The sequence below is a fragment of the Pituophis catenifer genome, unplaced genomic scaffold, assembly GCF_029215685.1.
Source record: "Pituophis catenifer annectens isolate HBS135680 unplaced genomic scaffold, rPitCat1.0.hap2 SCAF_7, whole genome shotgun sequence".
NCBI classification, from domain to species: domain Eukaryota; kingdom Metazoa; phylum Chordata; class Lepidosauria; order Squamata; family Colubridae; genus Pituophis; species Pituophis catenifer.
Window position 1 is genome coordinate 74,857,321 of NW_027256887.1, and position 19,145 is coordinate 74,876,465.

The 19,145-nt window shown below is 42.6% G+C and overlaps 1 protein-coding gene across 1 annotated transcript in view; it reads left to right on the top strand.

The window, feature by feature from the left end:
* Window positions 1–19,145, top strand: part of OVCH1 (ovochymase 1) — a 61,946-nt gene that overhangs the window by 11,092 nt on the left and 31,709 nt on the right. Inside the window, exons 7-14 of the mRNA XM_070947509.1 lie at window positions 2,749–2,900; window positions 4,699–4,891; window positions 6,838–6,964; window positions 10,855–10,988; window positions 12,511–12,651; window positions 12,881–13,011; window positions 13,536–13,629; window positions 14,545–14,673. Coding sequence (XP_070803610.1) covers window positions 2,749–2,900; window positions 4,699–4,891; window positions 6,838–6,964; window positions 10,855–10,988; window positions 12,511–12,651; window positions 12,881–13,011; window positions 13,536–13,629; window positions 14,545–14,673 — 1,101 coding nt within the window. The remainder of the gene's footprint in view (window positions 1–2,748; window positions 2,901–4,698; window positions 4,892–6,837; window positions 6,965–10,854; window positions 10,989–12,510; window positions 12,652–12,880; window positions 13,012–13,535; window positions 13,630–14,544; window positions 14,674–19,145) is intronic.

The window sequence follows — 19,145 nt, forward strand, 5'->3', positions numbered from 1 at the left end:
GAGATTTTACAGTATCTTTCCCCTGCCACGTCCACCAAGCCACGCCCACCAAACCATGCCACACCCACCAAGCCACGCTCACAGAACCGGTAGTAAAAAAATTTGAAACCTACCACTGACCCAGACATCTGGAATGATAAGTGCTTTAGGAATTGTATGATATGTCAAGGTAATTGAGAAGAGCATGAATAACTTTGTTACTTGGGCACTGTCCAGAGATATTGGCCTGTAATATACATGACCTTTAGCCCATGTGGCCAGTAAACTGTGAGAGATGCCATTAATCATTGAAGGAAAAGCTTTGAAGCTACTTGGAGCTTTGAAGTTTCCTTGCCAATTACAGGGAAGGGAAGGAAAGGGGGAAGGAGGAGGGAAGATCTATTTTCTCAGAAAGGCTTGAAAGAGGCAGAGGGGATGTCAAGAAAACTATAGTTCTCTAGACATTTAACACCAAAGAAAGTTGTAAGAATGCATTGGCTGCTTTAGCAATAGCACTTAGACTTATAGACGGCTTCACAGTGTTTTTACAGCCCTCTCTAAGCGGTTTACAGAGTCAGCCTATTGCCCCCAACAATCTGGGTCCTCATTTTACCAACCTTGGAAGGATGGAAGGCTGAGTCAACCTTGAGCCTGGTGAGATTTGATCTGCCAAATTGCAGCCAGCCGGCAGTCAGCAGAAGTAGCCTTCAGTACTGCACTCTATGCACTGCGCCACCATGGCTCATAACTAGGAGGATGGAGTGATTTTGGCTGGGTAATCTTAATATACCCTACCTTGAGGTGGATGCATAAGTAGCCTAGATTTATGCAGCAGGTTTATGCAGCAGATTTGTAAAACCCTTTTTTGAGGGGGTGGGGGGATGTTTTTCAGCCTTAGCAACTTTGAGATGTCTTGACTTCAACTTCCAGAATTCTCAAGTCAACTGGAGAGATGCCTGGGGAATTCTGGGAGTTGAAATCCACACATCTCAAAATTGCCAAGGTTGAAAGCACACCTTTAGGGAGCTTGCCTGCTTCAGGACTAATGGAAAAGTTCATTGAGATAGATCTGTGTTCAAACAGTAGAGAAAGTGCCTTAAGATGCATGAACTTGCTGCCTCTTAATTACCGTTTTGAAACACAGAGATTTTCCTTTTATCATGTGCCATTACTTCCATGCAGGGTGGATTTGATTTAAATCGAGTTGATTTAAATCGTGATTTTTAAAGAGCAACTGTCATCTCTGCTACTCCTTTGACCCACTGTTGACTCACCGATAGTCCCAGTGTTGCAGAATATACAGCCTCATGCTACATAACTAAGCTCCATTTCATGCTGAATAAACTAAATTATTTATGTATCTTAAATAGAAAACTATCTTACGATAGATTTTTACCCCAAAAGTTTTTTATTAAAATAAATTCGATAAAAATAAAAAAAATCCGATTTAAACAAAAAAAATCTGATTTTTTTTTGATTTTTTAAAAAAATCATTGATTTTTATCCACCCTGCTTCCATGATTAGAAAATCATATTCTAAAATTTACGTTAAGGTGACAATTTTAGGGCATCAAATTTTATATTAAGATTTTTGATATAACTTTTTAATATTTTTTATATAAACTTAAAAATGAAGATGGTTTACTGCCTGAATATTACTGCCTGCCCTATGGAACAATATACTCCACAAAATTAGGATGGCTCCAGGCATTAGGACAGGATGTCAAGGAAGCCATCTTTATTATCTTTTGCTAAACTGTTATAACCTGGGTGAGATATGCCTCTTCCTTTTTATCTTTTTTTTTTTTAAGTTTTGTGAGCCAGTCAGAGTTATACATGAGTGGGCAGCAGCATAGTCTGAATAAATGAATAAATAAATAAAATTAATGTTCCTTATCACCATTTCTTTGGGTTACTTAATTGCTATATTAGGAAGCCATTTGGAATGCAAAGATGTTGTCTGGGTTTCAACATCACAATATTTTTGCTTGTTTAGTTTTATTTGGCTTATTGTATGAACCCAGACAGTGTGTGGATGTGTGGATTGATCCACAAACCAAGTCAGAGCAAAGCAAATAAAAACTTTATTACAGTTATCGACCAAAAATCCAATTAGATAAATAAAATATGATGCATAATGAAATGTATTAAAATATTCAGAAGAGTATATTGAATACGCCATTCAAAAGAGACAATCAAAAAGCCCACAAAAAGAAAACAAAAGGCCCAAAATCACATTTCAGTTTGATAGTGAGGATATGCAAATTATTAGCTTGGGTTTGAAGAGGGCTTTCCTGTTCTGAGATTCCTTATAAAATACCTTTTGGATCCTGATGATGTTGTTGTGGTTGTCATTATACTTTTATTCATTAAACATGAAACTCAGTCAACTGAACATTTACGAGTGTATCACAAATATTATTGACTGGCACTGATGGTTATTATGGATTGCAGCCAGCATCCTGTATCAACCATCAGTGCCAGTCGTCGTCATCATCATCATCATCATCATCATCATCATCATCATCATCATCATCATCATCATCATCTACATCTACTTTATTCATTAAACATGAAACTCAGTCAACTGAGCATTCAAAAATGTATCACAAATATTATTGACTGGCACTGATGGTTGCTATGGGTTTCTGCCAGCATCCTAGGTGGTTGTTGTTGTTGTTGTTGTTGTTGTTGTTGTTGTTGTTGTTGTTATTATTATTATTATTATTATTATTATTATTATTATTATTATTATTATTATTATTGCAGCTGGGTCCCTATCAAACGTCCTACAGGAAGTGGAGCTCCCTATCATTGACAGCATAACCTGCAGCGAATTGCTGAAAACTTTAAATTTGCCCCCAGGGCAGAGGTCCATGCTGTGTGCTGGTTTTCCAGATGGCGGAAGAGATGCGTGCAAGGTAAAAACTATGCCACAAGTATTTAAAGCACCTCAGAAAAAGAATTTACAACCTGTCCCAAAGGAAATTTTTCTATTGTTAAGAAGCTTGCTCTACCCAATGTTTCTGACGGCATCCTTGAACAATGTAATTTTTTTTTCTAATTAAGGGCAATGCACCAATCGTGGTGAAATCATTGCTGGAATTGTATTTCTAAATGATCCGTTTTATTGCCTTGATGAAAATATTGACCCATTTGATAATTTAATATACTGAATCATAACTTACAAGGGCCCACTCAATGCTGGGTTCTGAAGCAGTGGCCTCCCATTAAATTAAAAAAAAAAAAAAAGCAAAAAAAGAAAAATGGAGTGCTTGCAGCCTTAGTTTATGTGATACCCTGTTTTATCTTTGTGGTTGAGATCATTTTGGATTTTGTGTATTTGTTGGATATTTTTCTTTAAAGGTAATGAATTTGGGCAATACAATACTGAAATGGTGTTGGTTAGAAAGTAGGACATTATAGGATTTTGGTCAATACCAGTGTTTCTCAATGTTATAAAGAGCCTGGATAGCTCTGCAGACAAAAGCACTGTAATTTAACACCAGCTATCTGCAATTAAAGTAAGTTCGAATCTTGCCAGGCTCAAGGTTGACTCAGCCTTCCATCCTTTCTAAGGTAGGTAAATTGAGGACCCAGTTTGTGAGGGCAATAAGCTGACTTTGTATAAAAAATATACAAAAGTATGAAGGCTATTGCTTAACGCACTGTAAGCCGCCCTGAGTCTCCGGAGAAGGGCGGCATATAAATCAAATTAAAAAAAAATCGTTGGCAACTTTAAGAGATGTGGACTTCATCTCCCAGAATTCCTCAGCCAGCTGGCTGAGGAATTCTGGGAGATGAAGTCCACATCTCTTAAAGTTGTTAAAGTTGAGAAACACTGGTCTATACTACCGGTTTAACAATTACATATAAGAGCCGTGGGTGGCGCAGTGGTTAGAATACAGTACTGCAGGCTACTTCTGCTGACTGCCAGCTGACTGCAATTTGGCAGTTTGAATCTCACCAGTGTTAGATTCGGTGAAAGAAGAGACAGGCACAGTTCTTCAGTAACAACAGCTCTTTAATAGTAGACCAGTACAACCCAACAACCTGCTTGTCTGACAGTGTCCTCTTTTATAGAGGGCTGCCAGATGGCTTAGCCAATGAGATTCAAGTATTTCCCCGCCTATTTGGAGGACCTGAGTGAAGCTCACTTCCTTACTTCCTTATATCGTATATAACAACCAGGCTCAAGGTTGACTCAGCCTTCCATCCTTCCGAGGTCGGTAAAATGAGGACCCAGATTGTTGAGGGCAACAGGCTGACTCTGTAAACCACTTAGAGAGGGTTCTAAAGCACTGTGAAGCGGTATATAAGTCTACGTGCTGTTGCTATTGCTACATATATTTAACAAAGTGTACATGCCCAAAGAGTGAAATGTAAGTCAGTGAAATGAAATGAGAGATCTGATATATCAAGGCGTTTGGACTAGGATCAGAGAGTCCCAGATTCACATCCATGCATAGGTATAGAAACTTTTTGGGTGACTTACGGCCAGTCACTGCCTCTCAGCCCAACCTACTTCATGGGGAGGGGGAAATGGATGAAGAAATGTTGTATATGCCTCCTTGTGCTCCAAAAGGAAGGCAATCTCTAAACTCAATACATTCAATAAAATAAATAATGTGGAGAGGGCATCATGTTGTTGGCATGTTTCCAAAAAGGTGGATTGTGCTACCCCTAACTTACCTGGAAGGGTTTTTCTCATATTATCAGGGTGATTCTGGAGGGCCCCTGGCATGTAGAAAAGCCAACGGCATCTGGACATTGGTAGGCATCACCTCATGGGGAATTGGCTGTGGAAAAGGATGGCTTACTGACAAGAAGATCAATGGCAGTAGAGGTTCTCCAGGCATTTTCTCTAAAGTGAATGAGCTCCTGGATTTCATTACTCAACATATGACCACTGGTCAGTATTGCTTTTTACTTATCCTTCTTTCACCATTGACAGTTCTCTAGAATTACATAATTATTTTCTCCCATAGCAAAGATGTGGGGGAATAGGGGTGGTTGTTTTCTCTGAAAACTTCCAGTTTCTAGATGCTCTTTGAATAGTACACTCTATGGTGACCAAGTCAAAAAACAGCAGTGTTATGAAGATGACACGGGACTGGTGTTTAGTGGCTTTGTTTTTAGATGTCTAAGCATTCAAAGGGAGAATACTTCCTATTTTTCTCCAAATTGAAGAGAGAAAGGTACAGTTCTTTGCTCCCCTGTGTTCATCATGCTCACACGGTCAACGGCTAGAAGAAAACTTGAAGTGATATTTAGTAAATCGGTGGCAGAACACACACAATTACTAGGTCAAATGCAAGATCGATGTTTTGTTCTGAAAAAGTTTTACTCTGCTAAGAATTAAACTGTGTACCTTAAAGATACTTTTTGAGATGGAATGAGCACCTGCATTACAGAGTGTTCTGCCCCAGCTACGGACCCCAAAGAACACAGCACACACAAAGTTTGTACAAAACTTAATTTACTAAAATAACTCAGTCTGTTTCAAAACAAAGGCTGTTAATAAGTTTTCTTAACAGCCTACAAGAAACAAAAGATAAAGTAATCACAATCTTACTAAGGTTGGCAGAAAGCCCAGAAGCAATTTGCAGAGAATCCAAACGCGAAGTAGAGTGAACTAAAGTTGTTCCCTGCAAATTGCTTCAGTCGGCGTTCCTCCTTAAATAGGCTAAGGGAGTGGCCAATTAGCCCCAAGCCTTACTCTTGAGGAGACCTCCTCATGAGGAGCCACTCCTGCCTTTTGGCCACTCTGTGCACCCGTGCATTGAGAAGAGGCTCCTCCTCTTCGTCCTCTTCACTTAAAGGAGCTTCTGGAGGTTCTGAAGGCCCTGGCTGAATCCCTGCCTCTGGCACCACATCTTCTCCAGCCTCCTCATTGTCTGACTCGAGTGCCAGCTGCACAAGCTGCTGGCGCAACACGACACCAGCCTCCTCGCTGTCAGAATCAGCTACAATCCGCACAGGCCGCTGACAGGCCACAACACAGAGGGAGGAATTTTGCCAACTCAGAACTTTCCCAGAAGGAGTCCTGGATCAAGAGATTGTACAATCCCAAAATGGAGGGGGAAGGGAGAAAGAGATTGAGGGTAACCACACCCTAGAAGCTGATAAAGGAGAATATTTGTAGCTCAGGTTCCAATGAGGGGTCCATGGTGCTCTTTGAGCTAGAAAACAACCAAGCGAGAGAGCACCAAGGACTCCTCACCCTAGAATTTTTCAGAATATATATCTAATAATATTTAGTTTGGCAACATTGATGTTAGGTTCATGCCCAGAGGTGAGATTGAAATCCAATCAAGTGCAATCTTTATTTGCTTACATCTAATAGACAGAATCTTGCCTAACGACAGTTATAACTTTATAAGCCAGGGGTGTCAAACTCGATTTCATTGAGGGCCGCATCAGGGTTATGTTTGACCTCGGGGTGCCAAGTGGGCATGGCTGGGGTGGGCTTGACCAGGGTAGGTGTGACCAGCTTGACATTCTGCAGCCCTCTGCCAGCGAAAATGGAGCCACCACAGGCCAGTGCTCATGCTTCACTGTTTCCAGGGAGGCCCTGCAGGCTAGATCTAAGCACCCCGTGGGCCTTGAGTTTGACACCCCTGTTCTAAGCTAATAGATATAGTATATCCTTAGAGATTCTAAGATGTAGTTACCCTGAACATCTTTCCCCTTCCTCCTCGCCAGCTCAGGATTGTGCAGTTTCTTGATCTGGGTCTCTTGGGAAAGTTCTTCCCTCTCTTGGCAAAATCTTCCCTCTCTGTGACTGCAGGTGCACATTTCATTACATCTTCTTGCTGACAATATTTCACAGGAACCTTTTTGGTTTCTCTTGCTCAGGAGCTGGGCCAAGCTTTCTGCCTGCATCTAGCCTAGAAGAGTGCAATCCCCATGGAACGCTGTTGTTTGGTGAAAGTGGCCTTGTTCGGTACCCCCGCCTGGCTGAAGACAACTACCTTGATAATAGGTATGTATTCACCACAGGCCAGTGGTGGGTTTCAGAATTTTTTACTACCGATTCTGTGGGTGTGGCTTGGTGGGCGTGGCATAGCTTGGTGGCCATGGCTTGGTGGGTGTGGCAGGGGAAGGATACTGTAAAATCTCCATTCCCTCTCCAATCCAGGGGAAGGATACTGCAAAATCCCCATTTCCTCCTGATCAGCTGGGACTCGGGAGGCAGAGAATAGATGGGGGCGGGGCCAGTCAGAGGTGGTATTTATCGGTTCTCCAAATTACTCAAATTTTCCGCTACCAGTTCTCCTGCTGAAACCCACCTCTGCTACAGGCGCTGAGTTTCCTTGAAGGACCTTACAAAATGGGCTGCCTTGATATGGCTTTGTGGAACAAAAGGAGAGTTTGTTGATAAAGATGCAATAGAACAGGAGTGTCATACTCAAGGCCTGGGGGCCGGATCCAGCCCGTGGGGTACTTAGATCTGGTCCTCCTGAGCTCTGTTTTCACTGATAGAGGGTTGCAGGAGGCAGTGGCAGCCGAAAACGGAGCTTGGGAGCCCATTTTCACTGGCAGAGCACTCAGACCACCACAGGCGCCCCTGACACGAGTGATGTCGAGTTGGCAATCCACACCCTGGCCATGCCCACCCCAGCCCCCCAAGGTCTAACACAACCCTGATGTAGCTTTCAATGAAATCGAGTTTGACACCCCTGCAATAGAATGTTAAATGCACATGCATGGTAAATATTAATGAGTTAAATAATATTTTGGTTGTGGTCCTTAAATGTAAAGAAATAAATGAAATCTGATGTGCTTTGCCATCTTGGTTTTTCACTGCTTCTTGACAAATAGATAGGGATGGTTTGGCTGTGAACTCCTAGGCGACTTGAAGCAATGTCTTATCTGAACTTAGATGCCTTTTTAGCAATCAAATGGTAGCAATCCCGTAATGGTGTAATTATTATTTAGTTATTCAATAATTCTTTGAATTATTTGCTGGCAATTCAATTTCTTATTAAATGGCTTTGAATTATTTGCTAGCAATTCTATAATAATGCAATTGGTTACACCAGAGATCCTCAGTGTTTTTGGAGCTGCCCTAGAAATAATAATACAGGTAGACTTTGACTTGTGACCACAGTTGAGCCCAAAATTTCTGTTGCTGAGCAAGACAGTTGTTAAGTGAATTTTGTCCCATTTTACAATCTGGCTTGCTACAGTTGTTAAGTGAATCACTACAGTTGTTGAGTTAGCAACACAGTTGTTAAGTGAACCTGGCTTCCCCATTGACTTTGCTTGTCAGAAGGTCGCGAAAGATGATCACATGACCCTGGGACACTGTAAACACACTGATCATGTGACCATGGAGATGCTGCAGCAGTTGTAAGTGTGAAAAACGGTCATAAGTTACTTTTTTTGTAACTTTGAACAGTCACTAAACAATTGTCTGTAAGTCGAGGGCTACCTGTGTTCCAGGTACAGGTACCCCAAAAGTGGGCAGGGATAAACTAATCTTGGATTAGATTATATTTAATTTAAACTTCACTCAAATTAAATTAAATATAGTTGGTTATTTAGTAATTCCCCCATTCTGTTGGAATCATAGACTTGTTCAATGTAAAGGTTACATAGGGCAGTGATGGTGAATCTTTTCAGCACCAGGTGCCCAAACTGGAACACACATGCAGGTGTGTGCATGTGTGCACGCTGGAGCACCGGAAACCCAAAGACTAACTGGCTGGCGCAATCATGCCTGTTTTTTGGCCGTTTTTGGTTGTTTTTCGGGCCATTTTAAGGCCGTATTCCAGGCCATTTTGAGGCCATTTTTGGGCCATTTTTAACCTGAGAAATGGCCCAGAAAATGGCCTGAAAAGGGCACAGAAAATGCCCCAAAAATGGCTTGAAAACAACCTGAAAAATGGCCTGTAAAAGACCCGGAAATGGCCTGGAAAAGAGCCTGTTTGGGGTCATTTTTTGGGCTGTTTTCCGGCCGTTTTCCAGCACTCTGGCACCTGCGAAGACCAGAAAAGCAGCTAGTGACAGTGCACATGCCCACAGAGAGGGCTCTGCTTGCCATCATGGACACAGGGCCTTGGTAATAATATGTTCTATTCCTTGTCCAATGCAGGAATAAAGGTTAAAAGTGAAGGTTAAAATTTGAAGGTAAATTCAAATCAAGCTACCTGGGGCCGTAGCTTAAGTTACTGTGAGGTGCACATAGCCAGGACATTGAATCAATACCTGTGATTTCTATTTTATGCTATCTTCTCCATTACGACACCAAGCCAGGAACTAAAAAAAAATAAATAAATACAGAATTTATATTTTTTGTAAGTACTCTATTATAGAGCCAGGATGGTGTAGTAAAGTGTTTTTCAAACTTGGCAACTTTCAGCTGTGTGGACTTCAATTCCCAGAAGTCCACACATTTGAAAGTTGCCAAATTTGAAAAACACTGTAGTGGTTAAGGCAAATAAGAATGTGGAGGTCCACCCTTCATCCATAGGAGCTCACTGAGAGATTATGGTTCAGTCAGTCTGGTCTCAGTCATCTGACTCACACTCTTGCTATTGTTGGGAAAAAATGACGAGGAGGCCTTATATATACTGCCTTAAGTGTCAGCTTTGGAAGCCATATTAGACCGGAAGCTTCCATATTGTCACCTTCTTGTGTGTGGGAAAGTAGAAGGGGGGGATTTAGTAGAGGGAATGGAGTTAGACAAAATAGCATTCTTCCTTTCGGTCAAGGTCAGGACAATCCTGCATCTGGAGAAGGAGTGGTTGGAGTGATGTCTCAAAATGGGACGGATGGTGATTGGGCCATGTGATGGACTGATGAGTGATGGGTTGGTTTGGGGGGCTTTTGATTTACTGAGGGAAAACCCGGATTTCTCAGATTCGGGTTTTCCCAGATGTGCCAGTATACCTACTCTAATAAATGGAACTTTGAGAAAATGCTTACCTCGGAGTTTTTAATTGGAGTTGGGTTTTTCTGGAACGTTGACATTACATTTCTAGACAAAAGGCAGAATATAATCTACAGCAGGGTTTTTTACTACCGGTTCTGTGGGCGTGGCTTATTTTGTGGGTGTGGCTTGCTGGTCATGTGACAATTATTTAGGATTTAGCAAAGGTACTGGTCTACCAGGCTGTACCGATCTACCCATTTACTTTTGCAGGCACTAGTCTACTCATGTATTTTTGCAGGCACTAATCTACTGATGTATTTTTGCAGGCACTGGTCTACTCATGTATTTTTGCAGGCACTAATCTACTGATGTATTTTTGCAGGCACTGGTCTACTCATGTATTTTTGCAGGCACTGATCTACTCATGTATTTTTGCAGGCACTGATCTACTCATGTATTTTTGCAGGCACCGGTCTACTCATTTGTTTTCTTTTAACACTGATCAGCTGTAGGGCGGCCCTTTGAAGCCCCGCGGCAAGAGTTTAAACAGTTTTTTTCCCTCTAGCCATCAGCTGGGACTCAGGAGGCAGCAATAGATTGGGGGTGGGGCCAAATAAAAGGTAAGAATAACACGGGAGGGGTGGGGGGGCCCGGCGGGCCGCAGAACCGGTTTAGTGATGTCATATCGTCACCGCTACTGGCTCGGCAGAACCAGGCGGAACCGGGAGGAACCCACCACTGATCTACAGATCCTTTATGTTCATATTTTCTCCCTATGGTTCAATCTGCCCATTCACTTCTCATGCAAGCAAACAAATAAAAGTTGAGGGAGATGAGTTTGCTGTTCTATCGCTTTGTTCTATATTTGTTAGGTGGTAGAAGAAGAATCAGTGCAAGGCATTTTCAGCTGAGAGGCCCATGATAGTTCCTGACTCCAGGTGCTCAGCAATATCATGTCTTCTGCCCAAGCCATACTTTAAATTGTCTATTTCCAGCTGGTGCATTTGGAACCTAACGGTATCTGAAGATAAAATCATCCTGGTGGAATTTATCAAACTAGACGTAGAAGATGAGATTGAATGTGACCATGACTATGTTGCTTTCTATTCAAGCGAGAAGGAATTAATTGGTAGGTGGAAGGTCTCTCGTGCAATTCCTTGTGAAATTTCAGTCTATGATTTAGGAAACTGCCCTTGACTGAGTTGGGCCATTTCTCTGTCTAGCCCAGTACATCAATTATGACTAGCAGCTGCTCTCTAGACTGGTGGCTTTTCTGACCGAAAGGAAAGTTTTAAGGGTTGAGTCTGGGAAATGTGCTTGAGAACCTGCCATCTCTTGTAGAAGGTTCCTCTGATTTGGGGACCAAATTTGTGCAACGGTAGACCCAAATTCAGTGCTGGAATAAATCCTCTGTCTTCTTTTTATGACTCCTCCTGTTTTGTCTCTCTCTTCTTCTGCTACCATGCCCTGCAATTGGATGGAGGCAAAGGACAGTTCATTTTACCAGATAGATGAGAGATGTCGAATTCAAGGCCCGTGGGCTGGATCCAGCTGCAGGGTGCTTAGATCCGGCCTGCGGAGCTGCCCTGGAAACTGCAAAGGAAGGATTGGCCTCTGCCAGCGAAAACAGAGCTCCGTTTTCGCTAGCAGAGGATTGCAGGAGACCATCGCAGCAAAAAATGAGGCTTACAAGGGCCACGGGCAGCACCCCCAACTCCGTTTTCACTGGCAGAGGGTTGTAGGACGCCGTTGCAGTTAAAAACGGAGCTCAGGAGCCCGTTTTTGCTGGCAGAACACTCAGGCTACCACAGGTGCCCCGACACAAGTGACATTGAGCTGGCCACACCCACCCCAGCCCCCCAAAGTCAAACACAAGCCTGATGTGGCCCTCAATGAAATCGAGTTTGACACCAGTGAGATAGATGAATTGATGCCTTGCAGAGGGCTCTGGGGGCAGTGGTGAAATCCGAACCGGTTTGCTACCGGTTTGCTGGCCGCATATGCGTGCTGTGTGCGCATGTGCAGTGCGCACCAAATGCATGCTGGGTGTGCATGCACAGTGTGCACGCATGTGCACTACACACCAAAAGGAGGCTTGGGATGGTAAGTAGAAGCGAGGGGGGGATCAGCTGTGGCGCACGATTTAGCTTTGCTACAAAGCAGGATTTCCTGCTTTCTAGCAAAGCTAAACCACGCTGCACAGCTGATCCCTCCCCCGCTGTTCTACTTACCTTCCCAAGCCGCCTTTAGGCGCATGCTGCGCGCGCGCATGTGCAATACATGTCAAAAGGAGATGGAAGATGGGAAGATAAGTAGAACAGTGGGGGGAGAATCAGCTGTGCAGTGCAGTTTAGCTTTGCTAGAAAGCAGGATTTCCTGCTTTTTAGAAAAGCTAAACCCCACTGCACAGCTGATCGTCGGAAATATCAGTTCGGAGTAATTGGTAGATTTTTTAAACTACCGGTTCACCTGAACCAGTAGTTTTTTTTCATTTCACCCCTGCTCTGGGGAAAGAATTGTCCGAACCCAAGAATCCTATCCTTGAGCTATACCAGTTGCATCTTTTGTAGTCCTTAAAGCTACAAAGAGTGGGTCAGGAGGATGAATGTGACTCCCACAGGGTTCATCTTGACTTTGTTCTCTTCTAACAGGTAAAATCTGTGGTGATGTCTTGCCTTCCCCCTTGCTGATAGAGTCGGACCAAGCCATTGTTATATTTGTGTCTGATGGCAGCATTGGGGGCAGAGGCTTTGAATTCACCTTCGGTGCTGTGCATCCAGCATCTGAAGCAGGTAATTTCACCTTTGCCTCTGAACCCTCTGTGGAGGGCAATTGGGGGAACAGGCAATTGTCTCTATACTTATTCTGAAAAAAGCAAGTCGACATGCTGCCTCCTTTTGCATATTTTAAGTATATTGGGGTGGAAAAAGAACTTAATGTCCATTTACCAGTTAATAAGGTGCAGTTGATGCATAACATCTTTGCTTATTTGCTGCCGCCTCTCTTGCTCCAATGTCGTAGGCTCTGGCTGTGGCAGCGTTGCAATGCTGGTGGAAGAAGGCAAGATTGACACGGCTAATTACCCTGGCTTATATCCCAGCAGCACAAAATGCCACTGGCTCATTGAAGCACCAGTGGACCGTGTCATCAAGGTAATAAGGAGCAATGACCTGGGTTGGAATGCAACCAACTTTTTTGGAGGGGATGCCTGTGTCAGACAGTCACAAATCATTCCTGAGGCAACGGATCTTGCTTATCTGTGTCCTCAAAGCACTTAAAATGGCTTCACACGAGAGCCTTGTCGTTGGCAGAGTGAGGCAACTGCCTCGAGCTGATGATTTTGGAGGTCAAGAAAGGGAAATAGATTATGATTTAATTCGATGTTACTGAATTCTTTTTCTGCCAGACATAGGGAGAGACGCTGAAAGGATTTCCTGTCTCAAGGACCAAAAATCATGTCTTGATTTGCTTTGCTGTGCTCCTTGGTCAGGTTGGGATAGAGGTTTTTTGTTTTTTTTTGCTATGGCCTCAGAGATGTTGTTTCATTAGATGCCCTTGAGATAAGCTAGGGCCACAATTTCTAGAATGTACCATCAGAAGTCCTAGAGGGCATAAGGATGGGAATGCTGTTGTGTACGTTCTATGGGGGTGAATGCTAATGTTTTCCTCCTTTCAGTTGGAGTTTGAAGACTTTGCAGTTGAAATCAGCCAGGATTGTATTTATGATGCTGTTGTTGTTTATGGTGACACTGAAGAAGAGCACCAGCTAGGTAATAACTGGTTTGACTTGGTAGATTGTAATGGCTCCCTGAAACAAAAAAATTGAAGGAGACCATCCGGTGTCTCAGCAATGGTCTACAGCTCTCAAAATTCTTAGGCAATGTAGACCTTATCCAGTGGTGAAATCCAAATTTTTTTACTATCGGTTCTGTGGGTGTGGCTTGGTGGGCATGGTGTGGCTTGGGTGAGGCTTGGTGGGCGTGACAGGAGAAGGATACTGCAAAATCCCCATTCCCTCCCCACTCCTGGGGGAAGGATATTGCAAAATCTCCATTCCCACCCCACTCTGGGGCCAACCAGAGGTGGTATTGCTGGTTCTCCGAACTACTCAAAATTTCTGCCACCGGTTCTCCAGAACCTGTCAGAACTTTTTTTTTTTTTTTAATTTGATTTATATGCCGCCCTTCTCCGGAGACTCAGGGCGGCTTACAATGCGTTAAGCAATAGCCTTCATACTTTTATATATTTATACAAAGTCAGGTTATTGCCCCCACAAACTGGGTCCTCATTTAACCTACCTTAGAAAGGATGGAAGGCTGAGTCAACCTTGAGCCTGGTAAGATTCGAACCTGCAGTAATTGCAGGCAGCTGTGTTAATAACAGGGTGCTTTAAACCACTGTACTACCAAGGCTCTTGCTGGATTTCACCCCTGACCTTATCCACTTACTTTTGAAGATGGTGTGGATTATATTCTGAAAGAAAGTCAAGCAAATGCGCAGTGGTGGTGGACAAGAGATAGCAGACCAAACCAAAATGTCTCCGGTTTAAGTCATTTTTTTCTCAAAATCTTGACTCAACCTTCCTGAGGTGATTTAGACTGAGGGAGCTCCTTTTCCTTATTTGAGATATGGGCCCTACAGAAAATGCTGATGGCAGGAGTTTTGTTCTTTTTTTCCCCTTATAGCTCTCCTGTGTGGTTTCTCAATTCCTTCACCTGTGTGGAGCCCAGGGAACATCATGCTGATCCACTTCGAGAGTGATGAAGAAAATAACTTCAGGGGATTCAAGGCCAAGTTCACTTTTTTCTCTTCAGGTTGGTTGGTGATGTTCTCTTCAACATCGGCTTCCGCTAAATAGAAAATTTGCATGTCTTTTGACCCAGAGTCAATGGGAATGAAGAGAAATTAGTGAGATTCACTTAACTTTAAGGCCTCACCTGATTGTACAAATCAGGCTGGATAATTTCTTGATGACATTGGATTAGTATTTATTAAATTTCACTTAGTATCAACTCCAGGCAAAGGTAAAAGGTATGGCTGCAGATTTTATACCGTTGACATAAACAGTTGAAGTAGTGTATTGGAGCAGGAGTGTTTTTGTGGTGAAATACTCATTATCTTTTAGAGTCATCTGCAATTGGACCATTTTGATCCTTATTTGGGCTTATCAAGTGTTTTTGAGCTTCTAAATTGACTTGCCTTGTGGATCACAATAACCATTTAATGGGTCAATTTTCAATATTTTATCTGTTCATCATGATCGTTTTTTAAAAAAGTTTCTTAGGTCAAACTATTCCAAGATGTACAATGACGAAATTTTTAGGATGCAAGAAAATATAAACTATTCTCAAGACATTGTGAATTTTGTTCTGAGTGGAATATGCAGGCCTTGAGCTTTGTCTGATCAAGGGCATCTGAAAGGGGATATATATATATATATATATATATCACTAGCACTTAGACTTCTATACCGCTTCACAGTGCTTCACAGCCCTTCTAAGCTGTTTACAGAGTCAGCATATTGCCCCCAACAATCTGGGTCCTCATTTTACTGACCTCGGAAGAATGGAAGGCTGAGTCAACCTTGAGCCTGGTGAGAATCAAACTGTTGGCAGTCGGCAGCATTAGCCTGCAATACTGCATTCCAACCACTGTGCCACCATGGCTCTCCTGAGTTGTGCAGCTATGTTGACTTTAGGATCTTGCTACCTCTAGATCATGTGATGACCCAGATTTCCACATTCCTACAAAAGATTCATGCATACATCTCATGAGATACGGAAGTTAACTGTTTCAGATGACAAAAAATGTTCAGATGATCCCATCATAGCTTTCTTCCTGAATGAGAATAGCAGGAAAAAGGGAGCTAGGAGCTATAATTGCACTCAACAATGAACTAAAGGGCCACCATCAGTAAGCTGATTGACAGCATTACTTGATCTGTTGTGTGGATGTTTGGGTGGTTTAGGGGTGGGGAATTGTGGTGGGTGGGAGTGTGTTTGGGGATTGTTATGTGTGTTGGACTTGGTCTTTGGGTGTCAAGTGAATTTCGTTGTATGGGTATACTATGTATACACGTACAATGACAATAAAGTAGTAGTAGTAGTAGTAGTAGTAGTAGTAGTAGTAGTTGTTGTTGTTATTATTATTATTATTATTATTATTATTATTATTATTAAGACATTTGGAGTAGAAAAATAAAAAGGAAGGCTTGGACAGGTTCTGTTGTGTATTGTGTGAACTCTTTTGTGTTTAAAGCACTCTGGTGGCAAAAGTTTTTTGAAAAGAAATTGGTTGTTCATTAGACTCATGACAAAGGAGCAGCAAATATCTGCTGTGTTCAGATCTCAAGGAATATAACTTATTCTTTCCAGAAATGTTAAGGCTATATGTTTTTGATAATAAATAACAATGCAGTTGCAGACTTCAACATTACAGCAGTGAATGTTAGACTTATTTTGTGCATTACCTCGCACACTTTGAACCACCATTCCATTGTTTCTATGCAATTAGTGTGAGTTTTTGAAAATAGAAATGGATCCTTTTATGCAAAAAAGTTTGGGGAAAGTCAAAATCATTGGCTTCCCCCACCTTCTTATCTTCCTCTTAGCATTTACCTGCCTTTCAGTCAGTTTTACAAGTTTAATTTAATTTAATTAATTCAATTTATATGCCGCCCCTCTCTGAAGACTCAGGGCGGCTCACAATACGTTTTAAAAAATCATTATAAAAAACATTTAAAAATTAAAAACATTAAAAACTCATTCACGCCATTCATGGCCGGATCTCGCCAGATAACAAGATCAACGGCCCCAGGCCTGCCGGAAAAGCCAGGTCTTCACCGTTTTTCGGAAGGCCAATAGGGTGGGGATGGTCCGGACCTCAGGAGGTAACTGGTTCCAGAGAGCTGGGGCAGCCACAGAGAAGGCCCTCCCCCATGGGCCCACCAGCCGGCATTGTTTAGCTGACGGGACCCGGAGGAGATGGGACCCGGAGGAGTTAATCAATGAATCTGATTTTATTCTCACAAAGAAGACAAATATACGTGTCCCAAGATAATGTTGCAGGATCCAATCTGGGTCGGTCACCAGGACCAGATGTTTTGTCTTCCGAGCTTTTGGACTCATGCTGGAGCCCATCTTCAGGGAACTTCTCTCTAGCAAAGTGTGTGCTGTTCTCTATGTGGTATTTATAGTGCCTGTTGTATGTGTCTTTTTAGATGTTCATACGGGTGTGTTGATGACTGGTTTTTAAGTCATTTGCTTCAGTGGTGGGTTTCATTTACCTTTGCTACGGGTTCGCTCATGCATCCGTGCTTGCTTCGCTCATGTATGTGCCACTTCTGCGCATCCACAGAAGCTTCTCTGCATGCGCAGATTGTATTTGGGGATGTCTGGGCAGGTGGGCGGTGCCTCCCGCTACCACTGCTACCGGTTCGCCTGAACCGGTGCGAACCGGTAGCAACCCACCACTGATTTGCTTGTGCTGCCCAGCTCTCCCCTTCTAAGTACTTGGTAGGCTGATGGTAAATCAGCACTCCTGTTGACTGATGAGGGGCCTTTTTCCCAGGCTTCAATCACTTCCCTGGATGTTTTTGTGCCTGCTAGTCCAACAAACTTAGTAGCTGCAAAATTGAATGTGTGTCCTTGTTCATTGCAGTGCGAGGCTACCAGTGAATTCGGGTTTTCTCGCCTGACCGCTCACTTGTGTTCTTGTAATCTGGTGGTTAGCTTCCTCTTCATCTGTCCTACAGGGGCAATCCATGAAGGGGATTCCATAGATTATATTGGAAATATCTCCCGCCTCCAAGCGATCTTTACAATGCATAATTTTTGTCCTCGTATGGTAGCCTCTGGGCGGTGTGCGATGCCCACTTGCAAATCTTGGAAGCTGTGTTCTACGGCTTCTGAAATGTTTTTGATGTGTGGCAGGCTGATTTTATTCTATACTACCCAACTTTGCAATGCTTAAAAAAAAGTCTTCGCTGGGTTTTTTTTTCTTATTAATACAGTATAACAAGCATGACTTTCCAGTATCTTGCAAGTGAAACTAGTAATGCTTCCATTTCAAAACGCTTTAGAAACCATGATTCTGAGAGGGGAGGGGGAGAGATGCCTTCCGTCTGGTAAACTTGCAAGATTTGTTTTTCTTGCCATGTTTACATGTATACATTCAAACTAGACTGTGTTGTTTCTCCATGTCATAATATACCATTTTTTTCTGAGTATAAGACATACTTTTTCCCCTCCTAAAAGAGGGTGAATATTTGGGTGCATCTTATACACTGAATGTAGCCAAAAACGTGAGGCACGGAGGCAGTGATGGTCTGTGGCAATCCCTGCACCTTGGAACAGCTGATTGGGGGTATTCTGGAAGGCGGAATCAGCTGCTTGTGCTGAGTCAGGCTGCAATAATGTGCTGAAGCTGACCTGGCTGTTTGCTATTTGCTGCAAGGACTCAGAGTTTGCAGCAGCAATCACACCCAGAAAGCACACACAAATAACTGATTCAGCAGGATTCAATAACTTCTCTTTATATATAATATAATACATGAAGTAAATATACAATACCAAAAGCAGGTTTTCCAACGTGGTAGTAAATACAAGCAAAACACAAGCAGAGGAGAGGAGTTTCAGTTTCAGTTTTGTGCAGCAGACTAGTTTAGAGCTCAGCACAGACTCAGAGCTGCAGAGCTAAGCCACGCCTAGGCTCCTTGCTGTCTCCTTCCTTTTTTGCTCACACAGCAAATACTGTTTCAGTTTCTAAACAGCCCTCAACTCTCTCACACACACTGACAGGATGCTAGCCAGATAAATACTGATGAATGCTGGTGGGCAGAGGCAGATTTTTTTTTTCTTATTTTCCTCCCAAAAAACTAAGGTGCATCTTATACTCCGGAGCATCTTTTACTCCAAAAAATATGATATGTGGGTATATACATAATTTATTAATATTATTTATTTATTGAGTTGGTGACCCTTTGAGAGCTGCATGCAATGAAATTTCATTTTAATGTATGCCAATTAGTGTACATTCAAAGTGACAATAAAGTTACTCTAAGTCTCTAAGAAAGATAATGTATGTATCAGAGGTGGGTTTCAGCAGGTTCTGACAAGTTCTGGAGAACTGGTAGTGGAAATTTTGAGTAGTTCAGAGAACCGGTAGTAAAAATTCTGACTGGCCCCGCCCCCATCTATTCTCTGCTTCTGGAGTCCCAGCTGATCGGGAGGAAGTGGGGATTTTGCAGTAACCTTCCCCTGGATGGGAATGGAGATTTTACAGTATC